Source organism: Antechinus flavipes, chromosome 4 (assembly GCF_016432865.1).
Source record: "Antechinus flavipes isolate AdamAnt ecotype Samford, QLD, Australia chromosome 4, AdamAnt_v2, whole genome shotgun sequence".
In the NCBI taxonomy this organism is placed as follows: domain Eukaryota; kingdom Metazoa; phylum Chordata; class Mammalia; order Dasyuromorphia; family Dasyuridae; genus Antechinus; species Antechinus flavipes.
The window spans coordinates 431396291-431422400 of NC_067401.1; the positions used below are offsets into that span (position 1 = coordinate 431396291).

The window sequence follows — 26110 nt, forward strand, 5'->3', positions numbered from 1 at the left end:
GACAAAATTTGTCCACTGGAGAAAATAAAAGCTTTGAAATTTGTTCTCTGTTAAGTAGCCTGGGGAAAAAACAAAGGACCTGAAACTCCTGCAAGAAGAAAAAAATCCTGTCCTGTAATTCAAATGGGAATAATTTATTGAAAGCAGACCACCCACCCCACTGTTATTGTTACTGTCTATTATTATTCTCAGCCTTAACATTTGTTTATCATTTTGCAAAATACAGAGGGGGGATAAGCTAGATGGTGCAGTATATAAATGACTAGCTCTGAGTTCAAATATACCTGCAAATACTTGCTAGCTGTGTGATACTGGACAAATCCCCTAAATCTGTTTGCCTCAGCTTTCCCACCTTTAATATGGGCTGGAGAAGGAAATGGCAAACCACTCCAGTATCTTTGCCAAGAAAACACCAATTGGGGCCAGAAAGAGTCAGACATGAAATAGTGAATAACAAAAATGTACAAAGTACTTTCATATATATTAAGTCATTTGATTATAACAATACTATGATATTGATATAGTAGATATTATTACCCTCTTATTTAACAGATGAGATAGTGAAAGAGTTCAACTGACTGTATATAAGCATTTGCCAGATTTGAACTCCAGACCTGATCCTTTATCCCCTCTACCACCCCTCCCCACAGTTTGCTGATTAACCAATTTTATTTTAACTGATTCACTACAAACTTTCATTTCATCTTGAATCAGTTTGTTCTTAGGGAAGGCTTTTCTTTTTCTTCAGTGGCACCAGTAATGAAAGAGTGAAAAAGCCAGCCAGTTTGCTCACTTGTTTGGCCAGTCAGAGAGTTTGGAAGTTTGGCATTTTACTTTCATTGGTTGAGGATGTGGTTGCTAGGTAACTTTTTTTTTAATATCTCTGTAAGTATTCTATCTTTCCAAGTACCAACCCTGCAACAGTTTGTTGTTCAAGGCTCCCAGAAACACAAATAGTCCATACATGAAAAGATTAATAAGACATTTGATACACAGACCATACAAATAAAGCAAATTATTTTATGGAATACACACAAACACATAAATATAGATCAATTCTCAAGTCAATTAACAAAACTATATTTCAGTAATATCATGGACTATAGACATTTTTTTTAAATTGTGTTTTAAAGTAGTCAACGGTATAATTTAAAAATCCATCAACTATCAAGTTCAACTAAGTTTCTCTCTGTATTACCTCTGGAAACTCCAATAAATTAATTGCTGGCCACAACAGCTCAAAGATATGCAATACTTTTTCAGTTGCTTTGCTTACTTTAGGATGTAACTCTAGACCTCATTCATTCCAGATCCCAGGGAACTCAAATCTCTAATATGATAGGTAGATTGTGCACCTATGTGTCTAGTTATAATTAGGTGACTCGTCAACTAAATCAAAGAGGGAAGAGATAGTATGACATGCATTCTCTTGTAGATGGTTTTACCAATATGATAAGAGTCAAGTGAAGCTGTTCTTCCTGAGGCACTCATGCTAAAGTGAATGTAAGAGTTGTGACTGTCCGGACAAATGAACTCACTCTTAAGTTAAGAAAAGGGTTTAGAACGAGTTGAATTCCACTGCCCACTTATCCCAGGACATAAAAATCAGAATTAGATTGAATGGTGATTTAAAAACATTTGAATTTTTGTCAGAAAACACTTAATTATACCTAACATATATATGTATATATTAATATCTTGTTTCCTTAAACATTTGGGTAAGCATCCTCTTTAATCTCTTTAGCAAACTGTTTTCCCCATCTCATGGAAATATTTTTTTTCTGTGTCTAGAGAAATTCATCCTTAAGTTTTCTCCTACCCCCTGGGCTAGCTTAACCTCTAGAATATTATTCCATGGTAACCTACCTCCCCTTCCTCTTTGAAATCTACTTTCCCCAAATCTATGGCCCATATCAGATTATGCCCAATTTTCTCTCCTCTCACAAAGTGAGGAAGTGCTCACTTATCCACCTCAGTAGCCAGTTCCTTCCTTTTAAAGAAAAAATCAGATATAGCACTTCTTCATGTTAGTTCCTCTACCTTTTGAAAAATGAAATTATTATAAAAGTAAATCAAGAAATTATTAACTATTTTTGGCTGAGAAAATCATCCATCAGATGTTTTCATAATTGAGCTCTCTCATTACAACTATATCATCTTACTGTGCCAGGCTCATGAACCGTTTCACAAATTCTTCATTTATTCTTCTTTTTTGTCCAGATGGTCTATGCCAGAGCTTCTTAATTTTTTTCTGCTCATAGTTCCTTTTTATCAGAGAAATTTTTACATAACCCTGGGTACTTAGGTATAAAAAAAGGTATATAAATCTAAGATTTACTGATAATAAATCATAATTTCATGACCCCCACATTCAGTTATAAGCTCCAATATGGGATTGCAAACCATAGTTTAAAAAGGTGGGGTCTATGTAATAGCCCAATAACAAAATTGCTTCTGTCCTTTCCACTGATGCTTACCTAAATACTCTACACCATGGGTGAAGAATCTTTTATCGGTTAAGATCCATTTGAATGTTTATAACATCATTCATGGTCCATACAAAATTATCGACTTAGAAAACTCAAGCAGTGGGAGGTTGTTCTAACTAGCTTTCAGCTCATCATCTCCTGTGGTTAATTATGCAAATGATTTCACAGACTTTCTATGGCCCTCCCCTGCTTTACATCATGCTCTGCATCCTCCCGTTCCTACATTTTAGCAATTGAAGATACATTCTTAATATACAGTGCTTCAAACCCTTTTCTCCTTGGCTTTTAACTATACTGTTCCCTCTAAATTAGGTATATTCATTCAGTCACATTTCAATCATGAGTTTTATCCCATCAAGTCTCAGTAATACTGATGAGACCAAATTTGCCTACTTGTTTTAGGACCTCTACTAGTTCATTTTGCTTATTGCCTAAACTTTAGACATTTCTGAATAGTCATTTGTGATCATGAGTTTTATTACTGGTCCCTTTCTTGAATTTTGTATCCTATGAAATTCTGGATATCTCATCTGCTCTTTTTTCCATCATTGTAGCCACATATAATGGTGCTAAGCTTGGTGAGCATATATAAATAGTGTTTTCTGTCCTTTTGATTAAATTTTCAAAATGCCCAACAAATATCTTCTTGTTGGCCTTTGTTAGATTGACTCCATCCACAGTCAAGAATCTGTCATCCCCATATTCAAACTACCATCTAGAAATCTAAACTTCATTTTCAATTACCCTCTTGTTAGCCGTCTATTAACTTTCCAAAACCATTTTTCTTATTTGTTTTTCTTATTATTTTATTATGTGTTTTATATTTGCTTTTCTTATGTGTTTTACATTTATATAATACTGCAGTCTTTAAAGTGCTTTCACATGTGTTATATCATTTGATTATATATATATATTCATATATATATAACACACACATTTATTTTCAGGGGGTAACAGTGAGGAAAATAGAGCTCATGTCTGTTATATTCAGATTCTTGTCCAAGAATCTTTGGCAATATTATTAGGTTCCTTCTAGCAGAATCATTTGTGGTGCTTTGTGAATCACCAGAAGTGGGCAATTGTCATTTTTTTTTTTTTGATAGGGCTTGGAAGGTTTTCCACAACATATTGGATATGTGCCCCAAGAAGACAACAGACCTCTTTATATTTGCTATCAGACTTTCAAGAGTCGTGGAAAATTCTTTGTTGTACTTTGGACATGGGCCCCTAGAAAGACAACAGACTTCATTGTAACTATCAAGATGACAAATAACTGCCCCAAGATCTCTGAGCAGAGATTCACTGACCACCCTCACTCTGCTCTTCAAGCCTTAATTTTACCTGATCCTTCCTGGCTTATAAAATAAAACAGTGTAATGTAGTGGAAAGAACACTAGATTTAACATCAGCAAAATTGCTTTTGGATCCTGTCCTTGTCACTTACTAAACTGGGCCACATTGGACAAATAATTTCATCTCCTCTAACTCTCTGTTTCTTCATCTGTAAAACTAAATGTTTTGAGTAGTTGATCTCTTGTTTCCCTTCCTATATGTCCATTAACTTTGGATTTACTCACAGAGAACTTGCCTTTTCAGTACTACCTGCTAAGTCCTCTGAGGATCCATCTTTATGTTGTCTCTTGAGTAGGAGAGAAGAGGGAAAAGAAAGAATCTGCTTTCAGCTTTTGGGCATTCCTTAAATTCAGACAATCCCAAACTCAAATTATTATTTTCCCCCAGGCCCACTTCATTCCATATCCCACCTTTCACACAATCTATGAGCCAACCAAACTGGACTATATTCTCCCATTGCTCATCTCTACTCATTTTGATTCTGCCTCTTTCAGGGCTATAAAGTGAAGCTTGTCACTTTGCACAGCCCTCTCTCACTTCATTCCAAATTCATTTTCATGTCATCTACCTACCTGAAATCATGGCTCTCTTCCAGAATGAAGGACAAACAATAACAATTGCTTATATAGATCCTCTCCCACCTGAAATCCTTTCCTTCTACTCCTCTTTTCCAACTGTTCATTTTCCTTTTTAGTTTGAGGCTCAATTGGAAGAATCTTGAATTTAAAACTATACAAAGCAGCTGGTTTCCAATCCTGGCTCTGCCATTTATTACTTGTGTGACTGGGTGAATCACCTCTTTGGAGCTCAATTTCCTGATCTGTTAAATGAAGCAGTGGTACTAGGTGGCCTCCAAAGTCCTTACTTTAAATCTCTGTTACTATGATCTTAACTCAAGTGCCTTGTTCTCCATGAAACCTTCTGGTTGCCTGCCATTTATTCTCTCTGAGATGAAAATTTTCCTTGTATTTTTCCTTTTTTTTTCTTTTTTCCTTATATTAATGCATGCTTCTTTATATCTTGGTTATTTATATATCCATTTCTCCCCTCATTAGAGTGTAAGTTTTTTGAGAGCAGGTCCTTTGCCCTATCTATTTTTGTATCTCCAGTGCCTGGTACAGCCTTCGGATGTAACAAGTCTTACATATTGGAGTTGTGCCTTGTGTGCGTTGTCTGATACATGCTGATTGAGTGACTTCTACTTCTAAACAAATCACTTAAACCTCTTAGTTAAGATTTCAGAGAAGGTGTTCATCTAACCAGGAATTCACTGTACTGCTGAAATTGCATTTTCAATATCTTTCCCCTAAATAAATATTCATTGAATGCTATAGCTATGATCCTATTAATATTTTGTTTGAAAAACACTAGCCATGTGTGCACAAAGGTACAAATTTGGGTTTATGCAGAGCTAGCGACATTTCTCTTTAATCTCTGCAGCTAACTTTTCTAACTTGGGTGCCCTCCTCCTTCCTGATAGATGAATGCTTAATCTCAATAGAATAGTTTTTTTTTTTTTTAAACTAAGTGCAGTAAGAGGTTTCCAGCAGATTTTACAACCTTGTCTCTGCCAGAGATTTGCTTTTAATTTCTAAACCACTTTGCCTTTTCCTGCCTTCAGGCTACATTTTAAAAAAACATTTGCACTGATCAGAATGGTTTTACAACTGAGAGACACAGTGGTTTCTCCATAGCACAGATCACTAATAGAAAACACGTGAGGGTGTTTTTGTACACATCTGTTTGCCCATAGTGTGATTTAAAGAGTATTTCGGGCTGATGTCTCAAATGTACTTAGTTGTGCACACTCCCTTTCCTCCCTTTTATCTTATTATCCATGAACAGGAGGGACAGTTTCCCTCGAATATTGTTCTCATTTGAAACCACCTCTCATCTATCCTCCTTTATTCGACCAAGGCCCAAAGTTGCATCCCTTTGAAAGGATACATATAAAAGACAAGTTTGAATGTCCCTGATCAGAAAGAATTGAATTGGATAACTTAGCAAATATCTGATTAAGCACCAGAGAATACTTATATAGTGATTCATGATTTATAAAAATCTTTTTTTTTCTCACAAAAATCCTATGGTATGTTATTCCCACTTTAGAGAAAAGAAAATTGAGTCTCAAGAGAGGTTGTGATTGGAAAGCTAGTCATGAAATTTGTAATCAGGAGATCCAGATTCATTAATAGCTCCCACATTTAATTTTAGCCAAGTTATTCAACTTCCCTGCCCCTTAGTATTCTCTCCTGTAAAATGTATTTATGTATTCATTGCTTACAGGATTGTTGTGAAGAATGTAAAACTTAGAGTACTCTATAAATGAGATATATTATTTTTATTCTCTGAAGTACTATGCTGAGTATCGAAGGAATTAGAAAAATAATTCAGACATGGATCCTTCTTCCAAGGAGTGTACCATCTGATAGGAATAAGACAGGGATACTCATATATACAACTACAATGCATGATGGTATATGGTTAATGAATAAAAAAGATAGAAGCAAAGTATCCTAAAAGTATGTAGAGATGGATGTTACATCCAATTCTCTGTGTGTGTGTCTGTGTGGAAGGGGTTGTTATTGTTTGTTTTTCATTCTTAAGATGACCATGACATCAGGGAGTTGATGCCATGACATGCAAGTGAATTGGATTTAAGGGAGGGCAGGATGTACAAGGTCATTCACTTTCTCCTCCAGAGCCATCTGTGTCCAGTGGCAAGATATAGATCAGTTTGCCTTGAGATGATCCTGGATGCAGTGGAAGACCTTGGTTTTTTTAAGCTAAGGTTTTTGACAGGTCTCAGTTTGGCTGAGAATATTATAGAAGGCTTGTGAAGTGTGCCATTCTCAGGAGCTTAAAAGAAGGTTTGGTGATTGAGCTGTTGTTCCTGGTCACAGTGCTTGGTACCACAAGAAAAAAATAGGAAAGGAAACTATTACAATATATCATTTTCTTACCTGGTGCTATTCTACTCTCCTCCTGCTTCCACCCAAATTGAAGAATCTCAATTCATGGGATCTTGTGTCCTCGGGTCCTAAATAAACTCCTTAGAGCAACCGAATTTATTTTTTTTTTAAGTTTTTTGAATGGGCCTTTCCTGTGCTTTGCTTTTAGCACATTTTGTAATGTGCTAAAACCAGGTAAGTTATGGCTCTACTTTGCATTATAACATGGTAATCAGAACCGTATTTTAATGAATCATTAGATCTCTTTCCAAGTATATAGGTTAGATTATTGGACAAAGTGTTTGTAAAATGTTTGTGGAAGGTAATGTCATCAAGACACCATGACTTGTTCATTAGGTTTTTTTCATTAGGTCTAGGAACACTATGGAAGAAAGCCCTGGAAAAGTAGGAAGAGGGGACTTCAAAAGAAGAAAGGAGCATCTCCTTTCATTCCCTTTTATTTTCATTTTTTCTGTGAGGGTAGTACTTTAAGTTTCAGCCTAACTAGAACTCAGAAATAATACATAATTGAAAGTAAGCTTTGGATACATAGATTGCCACCATATATGCTCCCACTCCAACTCCTGCATACTCACATCAGGAATTTGCTTGAAGGTTTGTCCAGATATTGGTCATAAACATTCATTGCCAGAATTGCAGGTGCATTGACTAGAAAAATGAAGAGGGGGACCTAGAAGCTGAGATGTCACTAGTCTTATATCTGAGGGAGAGAGAAGTTGCTTGTATCTTGGGATTTGACCAGCACTGCATCTCTATCTGCTGTCAATTTTCCCATATTGAACTACTGTCTTATCATCTTGTCTTATTTATTACTACAAATATGAGAGCAGTTCTGGGGGCAGGAACTTCTATCAAACAAAAGACTTTTTCTGAGGGCAGGAAGGTGGCTTATGCTACCAATTCATCCTTCCAAGAGCACTAGTTTTTTTTCCTATTCTGAAACTGCTTCTGGACTAGTGTTGTTCAGTCATTTTCAGTCACTCTTTGTGACTCCATTTAGGGTCTTTTTGGCAATGATAGTGGAGTGGTTTGCCATTTGCTTTTCCAATTCATTTTAAAGATGAGAAAGCTGAGGCAAACATGATTATATGCACAGGTCATGTCTGACACAAGATTTGAACTCATGAAGATGAGCCTTCTTGACTCCAGGCTTGTCTATCAACTGTGCCATGTATTAGAGTAGTTTATTTTATTGTCATGGTTGAGTTGTATATTTTGGAAGAAAGGAAAACAGAATTTTAAAAAATCTGGGAACTTTGGCTATTTGATCTTTGGATGATTTCTTTCCTTGTGTATTGGTGCTTGTGTTCTCTTGTGTTGTATGTGGTGGATATTCCTCCAGAAGTCTTATGTGTTGGATTTTGTAATAGATTGCTTGATATCTTAGGTGTAGAAAACACCAAGAGTTCAGAAAGTGATGACTCTGTACCACAAAGTCCATGACATCTCCATCCTATAGTTTCTGAGCACTTTCCTACTTCCATGGGTATGAGTATGTGTGTTTGTGCCAGAGTTTCTAGGATCCAGCTTGGAATTCTCACCTCCAACATTATCATATCTTTGAACTAGACAACAAAAAAGGAACATTGATTGTAAAAGGATACTGAATGTATGTTGTTTGTCAAGAGAAGAGAAGGGTTTCCTATGTCCCTTCATTTTACATAAGTTATCTTTTAATTAGTTACAGAAGGCACAGGAAGCTAGGTGGTAGAGTAGATTGATCAATGGACTTGAAATCAGGAATACTCATCTTCATGAGTTCCAATCCAACCTTGGACACTCGCTAGTTACGTGAGCCAGGACAATTCCCTTAACTCTGTTTGCCTCAGTTTCCTCATTTATAAAATGAACTGGAGAAGGAAATGGCCAAGAAAACCTCAAATCAGGTCACAAATGACATATTAATAGGCAAAGGATGCTGGACCTGAAAGGGTGAAATGCAGAATAGGGAGTTTCAGTGATGTGGATGGTCAACATTGCAATGAAAGGTGCTTCTGGAACTCAGTTTCAGGGCATCTCAGTGACCTCTGACTCCAGTGTGCATTAAAATGATCCTGGGTTCTGAAGGCTACATCAATGGAAGATAAGCTCTTGTATGTTCCACCAACCTGGAAAGGCTTCAAATATGTATCACAAAATTGACCATAGGCTAATTGAATATTTTGGCTATATCAAAGCCATCTCCTGAGAGACATAATGGGATTATATTTTGTGTATTTCAGTTTTTGAAATATTGAAGCATTTGTAAGGCTGGATCACATTTTCCTGGAGAACTATATATATTTTTTAAATAGATCTTTTTTTTTCACTTTCTCCCCCATAAGCAAAACCATATTATCAAATACAATGAGAGGGTGAGCTAGGTTGTATTCATCCAAAATAATCTTTGTCTCCTAATTATCAGGAAAGAAAACTTGAGGCTTGTTTTCAATGCTACATACTTTTCCTGGGTCACTTACTCAAAAGACAGAAGAACAAATCCTTAAATTCTATTTAAGATGAACTTCTGGCCTCCTGTTTCATTCAGAAAAGTGTGCTTTTTATAATTATACACCTCATGGTTTTCACAGGGTTATCAAAATATTGACTATCATTGAGAATCATCTTAATAAGTATTGTGTTTTTAACTTTCCAAATGGAAAAATAAAATACTATTGAAAAACATTTTTAAAAAGTAAAAACCACTGAGTTTCTGATATATTGTTTTCCAGTTTTCCCAGCAATTTTTGTCAAATAGTGAATTCTTATTCCAGAAGTTGGAGTTTGGAAGTTTATCAAATATTAAATTACTCTAGTCCTTGATCATCGTATTGTGTTTATCTAATCTATTCCACTATTCCTCTGCTCTGTTTCTTAGCCAGTACCAAATAGTTTTGATGACTGCTGCTTTATAATATAATTTTAGGTTTGGTATTGCTATGACACCATATTTTATATATATATATATTTCATTAATTCCTTTGATATTTTTGATCTTTTGTTCTTCTAGATGAATTTTTTTTATTTTTTTCTAGTTCTATAAAATAATTTTTGGCCATTTGATTGATATGAACAAGTAGACCAATTTAGGCAGAATTGTCATTTAAATTATATTAGCTTGGCCTACCCATGAGCAATTGCTATTTTTCCAATTGTTTAGAGCTGACTTTATTTGTAATTGGGTTCATATAGTTCTTAGGTTTGTCTTGGCAGGTAGATAACCAAATATTTTATTTTGTCTATAATTATTTTAAATGGAATTTCTCTTTCTATCTCTTGTTGATGAACTTTGTCAGTAACATATAGAAATGCTGATAATTTGTGTTTTTTTAAATATCTTGCCACTTTGCTAAAGCTGTTAATTGTTTCCAGTAGGTTTTTGGATGATTTTCTAGGATTTTCTAAGTATATCATCATATCATCTGCAAAGAGTGATAATTTTATGTTTTCATTGCCTATTCTAATTCCTTTAATTTTCTTTTCTTTTCTTATTGCTAAAGCCACCCTTTCTGGTATAATGTTGAATAATAGTGATAATAAAAGGCATCCTTTTTTCACCCTTGATCTTATTGGAAATGCATTCAGCTTCTCTCCATTACAAATAATGCTTACTGTTGGTTTTAGATAGATACTTATTATTTTAAGGAAAGATCCCTTTATCCCTATGCTCCCTATTCATTTTAATAGGAATGGGTGCTGTCAGTGCTACTACTGGGTTTATACCCCAAAGAGATACTAAAGAAGGGAAAGGGACATGTATGTGCCAAAATCTTTGTGGCAGCCCTGTTTGTAGTGGCTAGAAACTGGAAATTGAATGGATGCCCATCAATTGGAGAATGTCTGGGTAAATTGTGGTATATGAATGTTATGGAATATTATTGTTCTGTAAGAAATGATCAGCAGGATGAAGACAGAGAGGCTTGGAGAGACTTACATGAACTGATGCTAAGTGAAATGAGCAGAACCAGGAGATCATTATACACTTCGACAATGATATTGTATGAGGATGTATTCTGATGGAAGTGTATTTCTTTGACAAAGAGACCTAACTGAATTTCAATGGATTAATGATGGACAGAAGCAGCTACACCCAAAGAAAGAACACTGGGAAACGAATGTGAACTATTTGCATTTTTGTTTTTCTTCCTGGGTTATTTTTACCTTCTGAATCCAATTCTCCCTGTGCAACAAGAGAACTGTTCGGTTCTGCAAACATATACTGTATCTAGGACATACTGCAACATATCTAAGATATATAGGACTGCTTGCCATCTAGGGGAGGGGGTGGAGGGAAAAAATCAGAACAGAAACGAGTGCAAGGGATAATGTTGTGGGAAAATTACCCTGGCATGGATTCTGTCAATATAAAGTTATTATTATAACTAATAAATAAAATAAAATAAAATATTAAAGAAAAAAGGAATGGGTGCTGTATTTTGTCAAAAGCCTTTTCTGCATCTACTGAGATTATCATATGATTCCTGTTGATTCTGCTATTGATATGGTTGATTACAGTAATAGTTTTCCTGATATTGAACCACTGCTGCATCCCTGGTATAAATTCCATTCAGTCATAGTGTATTATCCTGCTGATAAGTTGCTATAATCTCTTTGCTAATATTCTATTTAAAATTTTGGCATCAATATTCATTAGGGAGATTGGTCTGTAATTTTCTTTCTCTGTTTTGACACATTTTTGTGTCATAGAAAGAATTTGACAGAACTCTTTCTTTACCTATTTTTCCAAATAGTTTCCAAAAAGAATTAATTGTTTTTTAAATGTTTGGTAGAATTAGAGAAAGATAGTCCCAAATAATTGGGGAGATATGAATTGCTCATGGTTGGGCTGAGTTAATGTAATAAAAATGACAATTCTACTTTAAAAAAGAAAATGTATGATGAAAACAACAAGAATAAAACCCCCTTTGGCCTTACTGCCCCCCTTTCCCAATCCCTTTCTTCTATCTTCAACCAGAATGAATGGGTTCACTTGACATAATCTAGATAATATATGATATTCTTCAAGCAAAGAGATTTATGATTTATTTGGAACAAAAGAGGTGGGGGAAGATCATGGCACTTGGAGTTGTTTTCAGAATATATATTCCATTTTGCATCTGCTTCTCTGCCTGGCAAAATAAGATTCCCATCCCAGAAGTGCCCATTACTTAAAACTCACCATCATGTTGCTACCTCAAGTTTTGATTGATATTACCTTCCTCAACCTCTTCTCCTTTCTGTTCATTGTGCTGAAGGTTAGAAAACCATCTTCCAAGGCCTTTCTTTATAAAGGGAAGAAATGACTCTCTGTCTACTACTCTGCATCTACTGCTTTGTCTGGTTTCAACTCCAAAGAATAAAATACTTTCAGTGTCATCCCTCTCCCACTTTCTCTCCTTTTGTGTACTGTTTATTCCTTTAGATGATAAGTTTCTTGAAGACAGGGACTGTCCTTTCATCAATTGTAGCCCCAGTGCTGGGGCATAAAGTAGGCACTGGGTAAATGTTTATTGGAGCAAATTTCAGAAGTCCCAAAACTTACAAGAAAAGCTTTTAGACACTGTCAGTGGAAAGGGGTGGGGTGGGTGGAGAGGGCATAGATGAATTTCTGGCAAAGACCTAACTGTTCTCCTCCTCACTGATGTTCCAGGATGAACTCACATATTTTGTTATCTGAAGAACAGATTGAGGTCAGGTTGACCTCTAAATATCATGAGCTACCATGTCTCCTGACAAGGCTAAACTAATCCAATCTGGAATTTGTTCTGAAGATTATCTAGTTTTTTTTTTCCTTTATTGCCTACATATTTGGCAACTAGTTTCTTCTTCCTATATCTGCTGAATTTTGACCTAGGGACAATTTTTTAAAAGGATGTCTTTTATTTTTTTACTATTTAAATTTCTGAATACATCCTTCCATCCCACTATGTAACAAACTAATAAAACAAAATTTTATGTTTCTTTTAACATAAAATTAAAAAAAGAAAGAACCAAAGCAATTCAGCAAAATGGACCATCACATCAGCAATTTCTCATAGTTCAGGATGTCCCAAAAATCTAAGTGAAGTTTTAAATTTTAATTGCTTTATGAAAAGTTTTTAAGTTTTACTAGCTTTAAATTGCACCAAGACTTTTGGGATATCCTCTATGTTTCATAGTGATATTGGAGATAACAGGGAGCCACGTGGAGTTTAATAAGTGGGACAAAGAGGGGAGCATAGTCATGCTTATACTTTAGGAAAATCATTTGGGTAGCTGAGTAGAAGATGGATCTGCATGGAGACAGATTTGAAACAGTATAATCAGAAAGGTATTGTGGTAATCCAGATGAGAGGTAATTAGAGCTTGAATTAGAGGTAATTAGGTGTTGACCAGGTGAATGGAAAAAAGAGGGCATAAAGAAGAGATGTTGTGAAGATAAAAGCAAGATTTTGCAATGGATTGTATGGAAAGTTTGGAAGTTTGAAAGGGTTTTGGGGAATATATTCTGTTTTGAACATTCTGTTTTGAACATATTGAGTTGAGATGCATATGGGGCAGAGTTCAAGATTTATAAAAGGCAATTGATATTGTAAGACTGGAGATCAAAAGAGAGAGTAGAAGGAGTGAATTTGTGTACTACAATTTATTTACCCATTCCTTAATAAAATGGGCATCTTTTCTTTCTAGTTCTTTGCTACAGAGAAAGTTCTGCTATAAACATTTTGGTACAAATAGAATATCTTTTTTTTTTGACTGCTTGGGTTATATATCTAATATTAATCTGCTGTTATTGTTGTTCAGTCATTTTCAGTCATCTCCAACCCTTTGTGACCCTATATGGGGTTTTCTTGGCAAAAATATTGGGGTGTTTTGACATTTACTTCTTCTTTTACAGATGAAGAAACTGAGACAAACTGAGGGTAAAGTAATTTGCCTAGAATCACATAGTTAGAAAGTGTCTGAGGCTAGATTTGAACTCAGGAAGATGATTTTTCCTGATTCTAAGTCTAGTGCTGTAGTCATTATGCCAACTTTTTTGTTGCTGCGTCATTTCAGTCATGACTGACTCTATAACCCTATTTAGGGGGTTTTCTGTTTGGAAATGTCTAAATCCTCTGAAGCCTAGAGAAAGTAATAAAAAAAAAGCTCATAGCTATATAGTATGTTAAGGTTTGCAAAGTACTTTACATACGTTATCTTATTTGAGCCTAATAATAATAATAAACATTTATATAGCACTTACTACTTGCCAGATACTGTGCTAAATACTTTACAATTAGTATCTCATTTGCTTCTCTTAACTCTGGAAGATAGGCATTTATATTATCCCTGTTTTACAGATGAGGAAACTGAGGCAAATAGAGGTGAAGGCCCAGAGTTACAATCTTGTAATATAGATGCCATTTTAACAGATGAAGAATCTGGGATTCAGAGAGGTTAAGTGAAATACAAAGTCACCCAGATTGTAAGTGTTTGATTTGTGATTTGAATCCAAATCATCCTGACAGCATATTCAGTCTGCTAACCACCAGACCATATTGCCTCTTGGGACACTACCTAAGGTGTGAGACTTTTCTAGATCCTTCTCTAGGAAGAATAATGACCCTGCTTCTAAATTACCTTTCATGTACATGGATTATCCTTGCTCTTGATCAAGCCCAAGATTCGAGAATATATTTACAATAGGTTTAAATGAATATCCTTTTAGTATTAAATGTACACATGCCCAGAGAAGGGCGACCTAAGAGACAAACATTGTATTGGAAGTTAGAAAATCTGGTACTTTTGCTAGTTGTGTGTGTGTGTGTGTGTGTGTGTGTGTGTGTGTGTGTGTGTGATTATCCTGAGTTAGTGTGTTGGAGTGAAAAAAAAAGCAATCACCTCAAATTGAGAGGACTCAAGGATTCATCTAGCCCTGAAAAACCTTAGGCAAGTTACTTAAATTTTCTCCACTCTGTTTTTCTCATCTATGAAATGAATGGTTTAGTCTAGAGCATCTCTTTAGTTACCTCCTATTTCTGGTCTTTTATGGAATCCTGTGTAGATTGTTTATCTTCCCTGCTAGAAATCTCACAGGTGCACTCCTATGCCTATGACCAAAGTGACACAAAGCATAAGCCTAATATTGTGCAAAGTAATTTCCTCTGTGTTACTAAGATCACTGGAAGGCATGAGTATAGAAGATGACTTTACTTGTTATTTGCAAGGTTTTTTTTTTCAGCCCAAAGAAAGCATCAATTGAAATTTCCAATTTTCCAGGAATCTAAAGGACAGAACAGCTCACACACTTGCCTTTCTATAGTTCTCATTTGGGAACAGCTTGCTTTCATTGTCCTCCTGGATAAACCCTAATCTTCTGTCTAGAAACCAATGATGGGTAGATTTTTTTAAAAAAAGGAAACTGCCACAATAAAGTACAGTTTCTCTAAAAACAGCTATATTAAGTACTGGCAACCCTCTACCTGCAGACAGACAAATTGTCATTACTTTAGAAGTCCAAGTTTGCTATTCCAACATTTTAGAGATCACAAGGCTTTTTCTCCTTCTTAAGAGATTCTCTTAGGCTTAGGGAAGAGCAAAGCTCATGGAATAGTTGTATTTTGTCTGGTCGAAGTAAGGATTGCTTATCTTCTTATTTTTCTTTAAAAAATCCTCTTTATTAAATGTTAGGTTTAAACAAATAGTAAAATCAATACATTACACTGAGAAGAGTACTATACATTTTGGGGATAAATCAATGACAATGTTTCTTTACAACCTTTCATATTGTTAATTCAGTAATGAAGCTGTCTTATTCTTTTTAAGGGAGTATTGTTCTCAAGGAAAATAAAACCATTTGAAGGCACTACTTAAATTGAAAGCAAATTCATTTAATTTTGAGAAAAACATATATAGGCAGTGAGATATAGTGACACTTTGGAAAAAAAAGCAATATGCAGCTACAACTTCATACCTTTATCAGTAAGCATTACTGATTATCCACTGCAACTCTAATCTTAATTAGGGACTTTATTTAGACTGTTTCTAATTTGGAGTGCCATTTTTTCCATACCAGTACATGAGTTTGAAACTTCAAGTCAGCTTTGGGATCAAAAATTACTGCTTTTTGGAGCTGGCTGTGTGTTTCAACTAAGAGATGCTGCATTTATTGTGCTCTGGTTGTTTGAGCTAATTTATAAGATGATCTCAGCTTTTTCATTTTAGTGCTTCTTATCAGCTAGGAGGAAATTTTCCTATAGTTTTCTTTCACATATGATAAAAGGAGAACGAAAGACAGGGGTATATTTTGTGTTAATGATGTTATATAACAACTATCTTTGTATCTATCTATAGCTCTATCTTTCTATTATACCATATCAATTTATATCTCTCGATCATCTCTCTATATTCCTACATCTTCTATCATATCTATAATCTTTTGATCTATTTATTTCTCACCTATCATCTCTCTCTCTATCTTTCCATCATCTTTCTTACATGATATGTCAGGAGTTTTTAATCTTTTTTTTTGTGATGGACCCCTTTGGCAATTCTATGAAACTGATAGATGACTATTTTAAAATGTGTATAAAATAAAAATACATAGAATTACAATAGAAACCGACTATATTGAAATACAGCAAATGAATAAAATAATGAACAAATTTTTGATATGTTTGTGTGTATGTATTCATATATATGTTCAAATACACACATATATATGTAGATATGTTTCTTTCAACTTCAATATTGCATGCAATTGATGTTATTTTCCTTAAGGATAATACTCCCTTAAGAAGAATAAAACTTCCTCGCTCCTGAATTAATGGTGCAAAATAGTATAAACATTTTGTCACTGATTTATCCCCAAAATGTATGTTACATTAAGAAGAGAATTATAGATTTTGAGGATAGATCAACGACAATGTTTCTTTATAACCTTTCATGTTGTTAATTCAGTAATGATGCTGTCTTATTCTTTTTAAGGGAGTATTGTCCTCAAGGAAAATAAAATCAGCTGAAGGCACTACTGAAAATGAAAGCAACCTCATTTAATTTTAAGAGAGAAACATATAGGCAGTGTGATAGAGAGAAGGAGAAAACATAGGTTCATGTCTCCACCCTCCCACATCTTTGCTATGTGACTAGTAGGTAATTCACTTACATTCTCTATGTCTCAATTTTGGCATCTGTAAAAATGAGAGTGCCTGAGGAAAGAACAATATAAATCCTTGTTTAATGTTGTTCTAACTGCTATGAACATGGTAGGTGCTCCATTTATTCTTGTTGAATGGATAATAGATCAGATGTGGTGTTATCAGGCAGTCTTTTAAATTTGTTTTAGTAGGTAATTTATCTATAATTTTCCTTGTTCTCTTATTGTTTTTGACAATTTGGTTGATTATTCTAGTCTTGTTAGGTTCTTCAGTTATGCTTTACTTTTTCATTATCTCTCATTGTTAAAACTTTTAATTTCAGGTTCTCTCAGTCACACTAACTCCACATCTATGAGCCCATCACCAGCCCTGGCCACAGGAAAATCACCAGACAGTCACTCCAACTACATTGAGGCCCCAGTCAGTGTTCCAAGGACACTTGCCTCCCCACTGAATGCCATCGGGTCTCCTCTGAATGCTCTGGGCTCTTCATACCGGGTCATTACATCAGCCATAGGACCTCATTCATTATCCTTGGCTACCTCTCCAGGTGTCAACATGGTTGGTCCACCCAGCTCTCAGGTAGGTATTTAGTTCTCTCTATGAACTTTCTCACTATCTGTATGATTTCCATTAACCTACTTCATTGCTGTGCCCTCTCTAAGTCTGTTGCACCTAGGATGACAGCAGTCTCCCTACTTTAATTTAAAAGATTATTCCATTTAAAAGGTTATTGATGAAAAAAATCCTCCAAAAAACCAAAACTCAATTCCTATGGGAGATGAGCCAGATTTGATTTCACCTAAATATTCTGCTTCATACTTCATCTCACTTCAAGTATCTCAATGCTGTTGGTGGAGGTAGAGTTTTTTTTTTTTTTTTAACATCTCTCAACCACTAGCACCAATCCTATAATAGCCTTCTCTAAATGTTTTCATTGGTCCTTTTAACTCATTTACAAAAAGAAGTTAGCTTTACTAATATTTAAGATACTTTACAAACATTTCAAAGAAAGAAGCTAATTTTAAAAACTATAAAGCACAGAATTATTATTTCAAGGCATCTGAAATCTTCTGAGTTCTAATTTAGACAAACTGATATCAATTTTCTTATCTAATTAGTTCTAACTCTCATGTCTATTACATCTTGATATAATCCACTATGATTTTTCATAAACCTGACAATTTATTCAAAATCCAACTACTTAAATTCATGTTTCCCTTCTTATTCAAAGGTTTTCCCATTAAGTTTCAATATAACACTTATTTGGGCCTACTAAGCACTGTGGTAAAAGCTAGGGGTATAAAAGAAGGAATTGTCCCTTGCCCTCAAAGATCGTATAGCCTAATATAACTGATGACCAAAAAACAAACAAAAACAAAAACAACAAAACCAACTTATATAGCATTTAATTTTTTACTTATATTTTCCACAAATATGCTTGAATTGTTCTGTTACCTCATAATTTGTTTTTTCCAGGTATGCAAATCACAATGGATCCATGTTTAACCATCATGTGGGACTCTTGTTTATATTTTCCCAAAGGTTTTCCACCCAATCTGCAGAAAGCTTTTCCTTATTGGTAATATTAAAATGATAGTAGTGGCACATCTTGGCTTTCACTCTTGTCACATGAGTAGATCATTTTCTCTTCCTATCACACAAATTTGTGATGATATCTCTTTATATATTGAGAGATACTAGTATCTTCCCTTTATTTTAATACAGCCCTTGGTAGTCTTAACAAGCAATATAACCACTTGCTGCATTGAACACCAGTTAACCAGTGATTAGTGGTATCAGGAATCAAAACTCTTCAGAAATTATGGAAGATAAGGTCCAAGGTCACATTGACTTTGCTTTAGTTGTTTGTAAACAGCTAATTTGTCCACAAGGACTAAAGAAAGCAAAAAAAAATTCATGAACTAGATCCATGACCTCAGAAACAATATGAAATCCTCTTTTAATGGTTAGAGATTTCAGAGTTGAGATGTGAAACATGCAACCCAAAATATTTTACTTAAAGGGAACTCCAGCTGATTTTATTGAAAACCACATCCTACTTTGTCATATTTTGTATCATTAGGCTTGGAGTATTAAGCCTCCAGCTATCATTATTTTCCCTACTGTTGCAAGGCTTCACTACTTTAGCATGTTCTTCTATAGGCAAATGCCTACTGATAACTTTACAATACCACATGCAAAATTATATATTATAATGCTCATGTAAAATAATTTGTCCTTCCCTCCCTCACTTCTTCCCTCCCTCCCTCCCTTCCTTCCTTTTTTCCTTCCTTCCTTCCTTCTGTCTCTCTCTCTGTCTCTTCTCTCTCTCTCTCTCCCTTTCTCTTTCTCTCACTACACACACACATGCACACACACATATGATAAGCAGTATAAACATTATCACCATTTTTATAAATGAAGAAATTGGAGTTCAAAAGGTGACTTGTCCTGCCCAAGTTTACTCATCTAGTAAATACCATAGTTGGGATTTGAACTCAGTTTTCTTGACTATATGCCTGATATTGTGCTAGGTATAATGGATACAGAGATAAAAATGAAATGGTCCTTGCCCTCAAAAAATTTACAACCTTTTGAATGTGATAATGCATGTATGTACATATATATGTATATATTCACATGTACACATGTGTGTATATATGTATATATGGAAATATATATATATTCATATATACAGACTACATATACACCCTATATATAAATATCTATATCCACGGATATATATATTTATATAGAGATAGATAGATATACACACACATATATACACATAAATTTGAGTGTTGATGTATGTATTACCAACCCAATAGAGTTGTTGTGATCAAAACTTTAACTGAACCACATTATATAATTTGAACTATTTTTGCAAAGTCTTGCATGTAAGTCCAGAATTTAAGCTCAGACCAATGATTGCAACATATAAGTTTGAATTTTTTCCTAGGAAACCATTCAAAAACTAAGAAAGATGACTTGAAGACAAGCCTTTTTAATAAATCTTTATGATAATTTTCTTTATTATTGGTTGCTCCATGGTCTTAAAGGTAGTTGAGTCTAATTTTACAAGATTTCCTACATTGAAATTTTTAAATTTATACCAATTATCACTACTGTCCTATTTGCTACATTTCTATCCTACGTAATCATTACATTTTCATCTATAAGGATCCCTCAGAAATGGAGAAGATTGCCAAGAAGTCAGAGGACATAGATGGCTCCATTATCATTCATGTATGTCACTCTTTTGAAGATATTATACCTATGACATATGAAAGGCAGGATGATCTCATGAAAAAGAAATATTGTCTCCTCCCTATTATACCCTATTCTCCACATACTTACCAAGTAATTTTCTTTCTCTACTCAAAAACATCCATGGCTCTAATTAATTTTTAAAAAATGAACTCTTTTATTTAGCATGCTAAGCTTTTTTTTTTTTACTTTGTTTTATTATAACTTTTTATTGACAGAACATATGCATGGGTAATTTTCTACAACATTACCCCTTGTACTCACTTCTGTTCCAACTTTTCCCTTCCCTTCCTCCACCCCCTCCCCTAGATGGCAAGCAGTCTTACACATGTTAAATATATTATAGTATGTTCTAGATACAATATATGTGTACATACTAAGCTTTTTAAAAGCTAGCCTGCTGTTCATAAATTCTATAATCTAGGAAAACTAGCCTTTTTTTTCTTTTGAGACAATTGGGCTTAAGTGACTTGCCCAGGGTCACACAGCTAGGAAGTGTTAAATGTCTGAGACCAGATTTGAACTGAGGTCCTCCTGACTTCAGGGCTGGTACTCTATCCACTGTGCCACTTAGTTGCCCCAAACTGGTCTTTTTGTACATCATTCCATCTCCTCCTTGGTTGTTCTCAAAATCTGGAATGTGCATCCTTCTCAACTCCTCATGGAATCTTGATTCCTTCAAAATTTGGATCAATCACTGACTTCTCCAACAAGTCTTTCATAATTCCCCACATGCTGACAACGAATGTTCATTAAATACATACTATATGCCAGGCACTGTGCTAGGGCTGAGGATACAGAGAAAGGCAAAAGATTACACTTGGTTTTCAAAGAACTCACAGTCTAATGGGGTAGACAACATTCCAACAACTATATACCACCAGTATTTTTATAAGAATAAATTGGGGGTGATATCAGAGGCAAGATACTAAAATGAAGGAGGACTGGGAAAAATTTCTTATGGAAAGTAGGGCTTTAGATGTGACATGAAGGAAATCAAGGAAAACTAGGAAGTAGAAATGATTAGGGAGATGCTAGTGCCTGCCCCTTAACACAAAATATTTATTTTGTATATGCATGTATACATATATATACATACATACAAACATAAATGTATAAATATATAAACACATATATTTGTGTGTAATACAGGTATTCCCATATGTATCACACACATGTGTATCTACATGGATATAGCAAGTCTGTGTTCATGTGCATACATATTTATGGACTTACATATGCACACATTATATGAACATAATAACATAGGTCCTGAGTCTGTGATTTCATTGGCATCCATGTGTATGAACATAATAACATAGGTCCTGGGTCTGTGATTTCATTGGTATCCATATGTATGAACATATTAACATAGATCCTGGCTCTGTGATTTTGTTGGTATCCATGTATATGAACATATTAACATAGATCCTGGCTCTGTGATTTCATTGGTATCCATGTATATGAACATATTAACATAGGTCCTGGCTCTGTGATTTCATTGGTATCCATATATATGAACACAATAATATAGGTCCTGGGGCTGTGATTTCATTGGTATCCATGTATATGAACACAATAACATAGATCCTGGGGCTGTGATTTCATTGGTATCCATGTATATGAACATATTAACATAGGTTCTGGGTCTCTGATTTCATTGGTATCTCCCAATTCCTTGTACCAATGGAGGTTGGCATTTTCACTGCATCTTATATACTTTAATTTTGAAAGTTAAGTGACACAATTGCTATGAGTTAGAACTGGAATATGCCCATAAAAATGAGAACATCTAAGTATCAAAGTAACAACTGATATTAACATGATGCTTTAAGGTTACAAAAATGTGATCTCATTTAATTCTCACCACAACCCAGGGACATGGATGGAAGGATTATCATCCCATTTTACAGATGAGGAACATGATGTACAGAGAGATGAAATAACTTATCAGGGTCACTCAGTTGGTAGGAGCTGGAGCTGTTTCTCTAGCCCAGATCTTTCTGCCTTCTGGTACAGGACTCATTTCAGTATATAATCTTGATTTAGTCTCAGACACTACACATGTTCCTTTGGGATGCTTTGAGATAAAAATGGGCTGCAGTAATAGTTTGATGAGGATTTATTGACAGCTCAGAGCTGTCCCAGAGGCACATGGTTCTCTTACAGGATTTGGGAGCTGGGGAAAGCATTCTTGAAGCCTTTTCCTTCACACTTAGGCTGTACCCCAAAGCATCCAGTGTGACTGCTGAGGCAGATCTGAACTGTTGTGACGAGCCCACAGCTCCAAAGATCAGGCTTCAGTTGGGCTTCCTCTAATGGAACCAGACAGCCAGGTGCTGGGGGACTTAGAAACCAGGCAGCTAATGGATTTGGGCTCAAGTGATTGTCTCAAAGCTCATTCATCTGCTCTTAACACACAGAAACCTCACTGCAAACACTGGAGGGTACAGTACTGCTCCTCACTCTGTGCCAAATTCCCAGTCGAGGCTGTTTTAGGCAAGTACAGACAGAGGAGAGATGCTTTGTGCTTCAAAAAGCTAGAAACCCTCAAAATACAAAACACAAAATATAACCTGGACCCTTAGGGATGCCTCTCCAATGAGCATTATGCTCTGGCTGGGGAACTGTCAGGGAGTCGGTCTGTTCTACCGCTTGTCATGTGATCGTGGAGAAATTACTGTATTGAGCTTTTGTTACCTTGATTTTTAAATGAAGGGGTTGAAAAATTGCATGATGAAGTTGAGAAAATTCTAGTCGTACAGCAAGAAGACCAGGATTCAATCCTTACTCTCTGTGTGATCCTGTGCAAATCACTTAACCCTGTTTACCTCAATTTCCTCATCTATAAACTACAGGGATGCATCCTATGACCTCTAAAATATTCTCCTTTCTAAATCAATGATTTTATGACTGTATGATTCCTAAAGTTCCTTCCAAATCATATATTTTTTGATTGATTCCTCCACCTTGAAGATCTTCAAGTAGAGGTTGGGCTGCTTACTGTTTATACTTGCTGAATAAGTTATAATGTAGATTCTCTGGTTCTTTTTTAATTCTCCAATTATCTGATTCTCTGATTGCCTGCATATGGAAAAGCTGGAGATTAGTTATTCTTCCTGTTTCCTGTTTCCCCACTGCATTTATTAAATGTCTATATAGCTTATGATACTGTTAGATGCTGAGGATATAAATCTATTAGAATCAGAAAGTTTTTTCTCCCTTTTAGTAAATCTGAAACTGCTATTCCTCTTTCAATTCTGTTTTCTCATTATTTTCCTTGATATTTTGTTCCTCCCAATAAATGTTATTGTTTTTATCTAATTCTATAAAATATAGTTTGATTGGCATAGCATTAAATTTATAAATTAATCTTGGTAGTATTGCCATTTTGTTATATTGGCATATATATTATATTGGCATGGTCCTGCTATGAGCACTGAATATCGAGCTTTCCATTTTTCTTATTTTGGAATTGAATCTATGGAAATATTGAGTGTGTTTTAGTAGTTTTCCCGAATATTTAATTAATTTTATAGGAATTTTATCGGAAATGGAATTTCCCTTTCCATTATCACCGCTTTGGGAGAGGGGATGGATATGGAAGGGAACAATCATTTATTAAATATCTATTATATGTAAGGCATTTTGCTAAGAACTTTAGAAAAGTTATAATATTTTACCTTCACATCAATCTTGCAAAGTAGGTACTATAATTATCCCCATTTTATAGATGAAAAAACTGAGGTATGTAGAGACTAAGTGACTTGCCCAAGATCACACAGTAAGTATCTAAGTCTGGGTTTGAATGCAGGTATTCTTGACTATAGACTTAACACTCTATATGCTGTGCAGTCTGGATTTTATCATTATTATATAGAAATTGATTTTCCTGGATTATTTTGGCTTTAACTTTGCTAAAGTTAATGTCTTTTTTTTTTTTTGGCTAATTCCCTGGGATTCCCTAAATTAACAATCATGTCTTTAGCAAATAGGAATGTTTTTGTTTCCTCTTTGACTATTTTTCACTGTTGAATTTTTTTTTTATCTTATTGGTATTGCCCACATATAACCATCTAAAATAATAGCAGGAAAAGTCAACATCCTTGTATACAATGCTTTAATATAAGTGAAAAATATACTTAATTTTTTCCTGTATCTATTAAAATAATGAGAATGTTTAGAATTTTTGTTTTTTACTATAATATATTGTATTAATTGCATTCCTCATCTGGAGCCATTTTTCCATCTCTGGTATTCGAATTGGTCAAAATAAATTTTGGGGGGTAACGTGTAATAAATTTTTTGATCAGGGTTTTGTTTAATTTTTTGAAGCAATGTTCACTAGTTATGCTGGTTTATAATTTTCTTTTTTTGTTGTATCTTTCCTGGTTTAGGTATTAGGATGTGGGAATTAGATATTAGAAATTATTGTCTCATAAGAGGAGTTTGGTAAGATGCCTTCTTAATCAGTTTAGGAGAATAATTTTTTTTCAAAAATTCGATAATCCTTCCAGGACTGGGAAGGAACATTCCTGCATCCTTTTCTACCCCACTTTAGTAATTTCTTTATAGATTGTTCTATTTTTTTGTCTGATTTCTATTTGGAATTCTATTGTTGAGTTGTTTTTCAGTTGTATCTGACTATCCCTAACTCCATTTGGAGTCTTACTATACTGGTTTGCCATTTTCTTCTCTAGCTCATTTTACTGATGAGAAAACTGAAGTAAATGGGGTTAAGTGACTTGTCCAGAGTCACACAACTACAAAATGTCTGAGACCAAATTTGAACTCATGAAGATGAGTCTCCCTGATTTCCAATCCAGCATTCTACCTACTGTGCCACCTAGTAGCCAAGTGTTATATTAATTTGGGCATATACTGTTTTTGAAAATATACTGTGATTTATTTCTTTTGTGTGATCAGTTTTGTTGGTATATGACTACTTAGTAGTTTCTGATCATTTTTTTTTCTGCTTTGGCTGTAATTTGCTTGTTTGTTTTTTATTTTGTTGATTTGATTTACAGTCCTCTTTAATGCAGTAGAATTGGAAGATTAAGCTACAATGTGGTCTGATCCAGATTAGAGCTGCCTATCTGAATCTGACCAGTTAAGATTACTCATAATTCACTGTACTTAGAAAAGGGATGCCTGGGGTCAGAAACTGCAGTAGGCTCTAGGATGAACTATTAATTTGGCAAATTATTTACTTTTATTGGCCTGTTCTATCTTCAATCCCCTTCAATCTGGTGCTTAGTGCCTTTGTGTTACCTTCTGACTTTACTAGTCTATATCTGGACGTGCCTCCAATATTTTTTTCCTATTCCTGCCTTCCTTTCTTCTTTTCAGCATGCACCTTCCATTTTGGTCCTTCTGACCAAAAGGAAAAATGAATAATATGGGGTTAGCAATTAACTCTTCCATTTCTGATATTTTAACTGAGGGTTACTGAGGTTACTTTACCTGAAGGAGTGATTTAAATTGTGAGAATTTCCAGTGTAGACAAGGAGGGTATATGACATCCTTCAAGCAATGCTAAGTAAGTGACGGCTTCTTTGGTCTAGGCAGAGAACTGGCCTTGTCCTTGGTATTCTCCCATTTGTCCTGAGTGGCCTTCTGTCCCTTGCTTCTCTTTTGTTTTACAGTGCCATTTGACATGATGCCCAAGTCATTGCCAGATAATTGGCACTTGGGTGTGATCACGTTGTGCCCCAGAATGCATATTCCAGAACTCTGAAGTCAGTCTGAAAAAAATTATAAAGCTTTCAGAGCTACAGAAGTTCAGGGACTTGAGCCAGAGTAAGTTCCAAATGAACTCACTAGGAAAACCAATTCCTGTATGGTTTTGAAGAGAAGCTTTGTGCTCAAGGGAGGGAGGAAAAGTGGAGCCATGGCAAAAGGTTAAACTTAGTGTGCATTAGTTAGCTAT

The 26110-nt window shown here is 35.0% G+C and overlaps 1 protein-coding gene across 1 annotated transcript in view; it reads left to right on the plus strand.

Annotated features, from left to right (window-relative positions):
- RXRG (retinoid X receptor gamma) overlaps nt 1–26110 on the plus strand; it is a 90522-nt gene that overhangs the window by 15808 nt on the left and 48604 nt on the right. The window contains exon 2 of the mRNA XM_051999101.1: nt 17234–17493. Coding sequence (XP_051855061.1) covers nt 17234–17493 — 260 coding nt within the window. The remainder of the gene's footprint in view (nt 1–17233; nt 17494–26110) is intronic.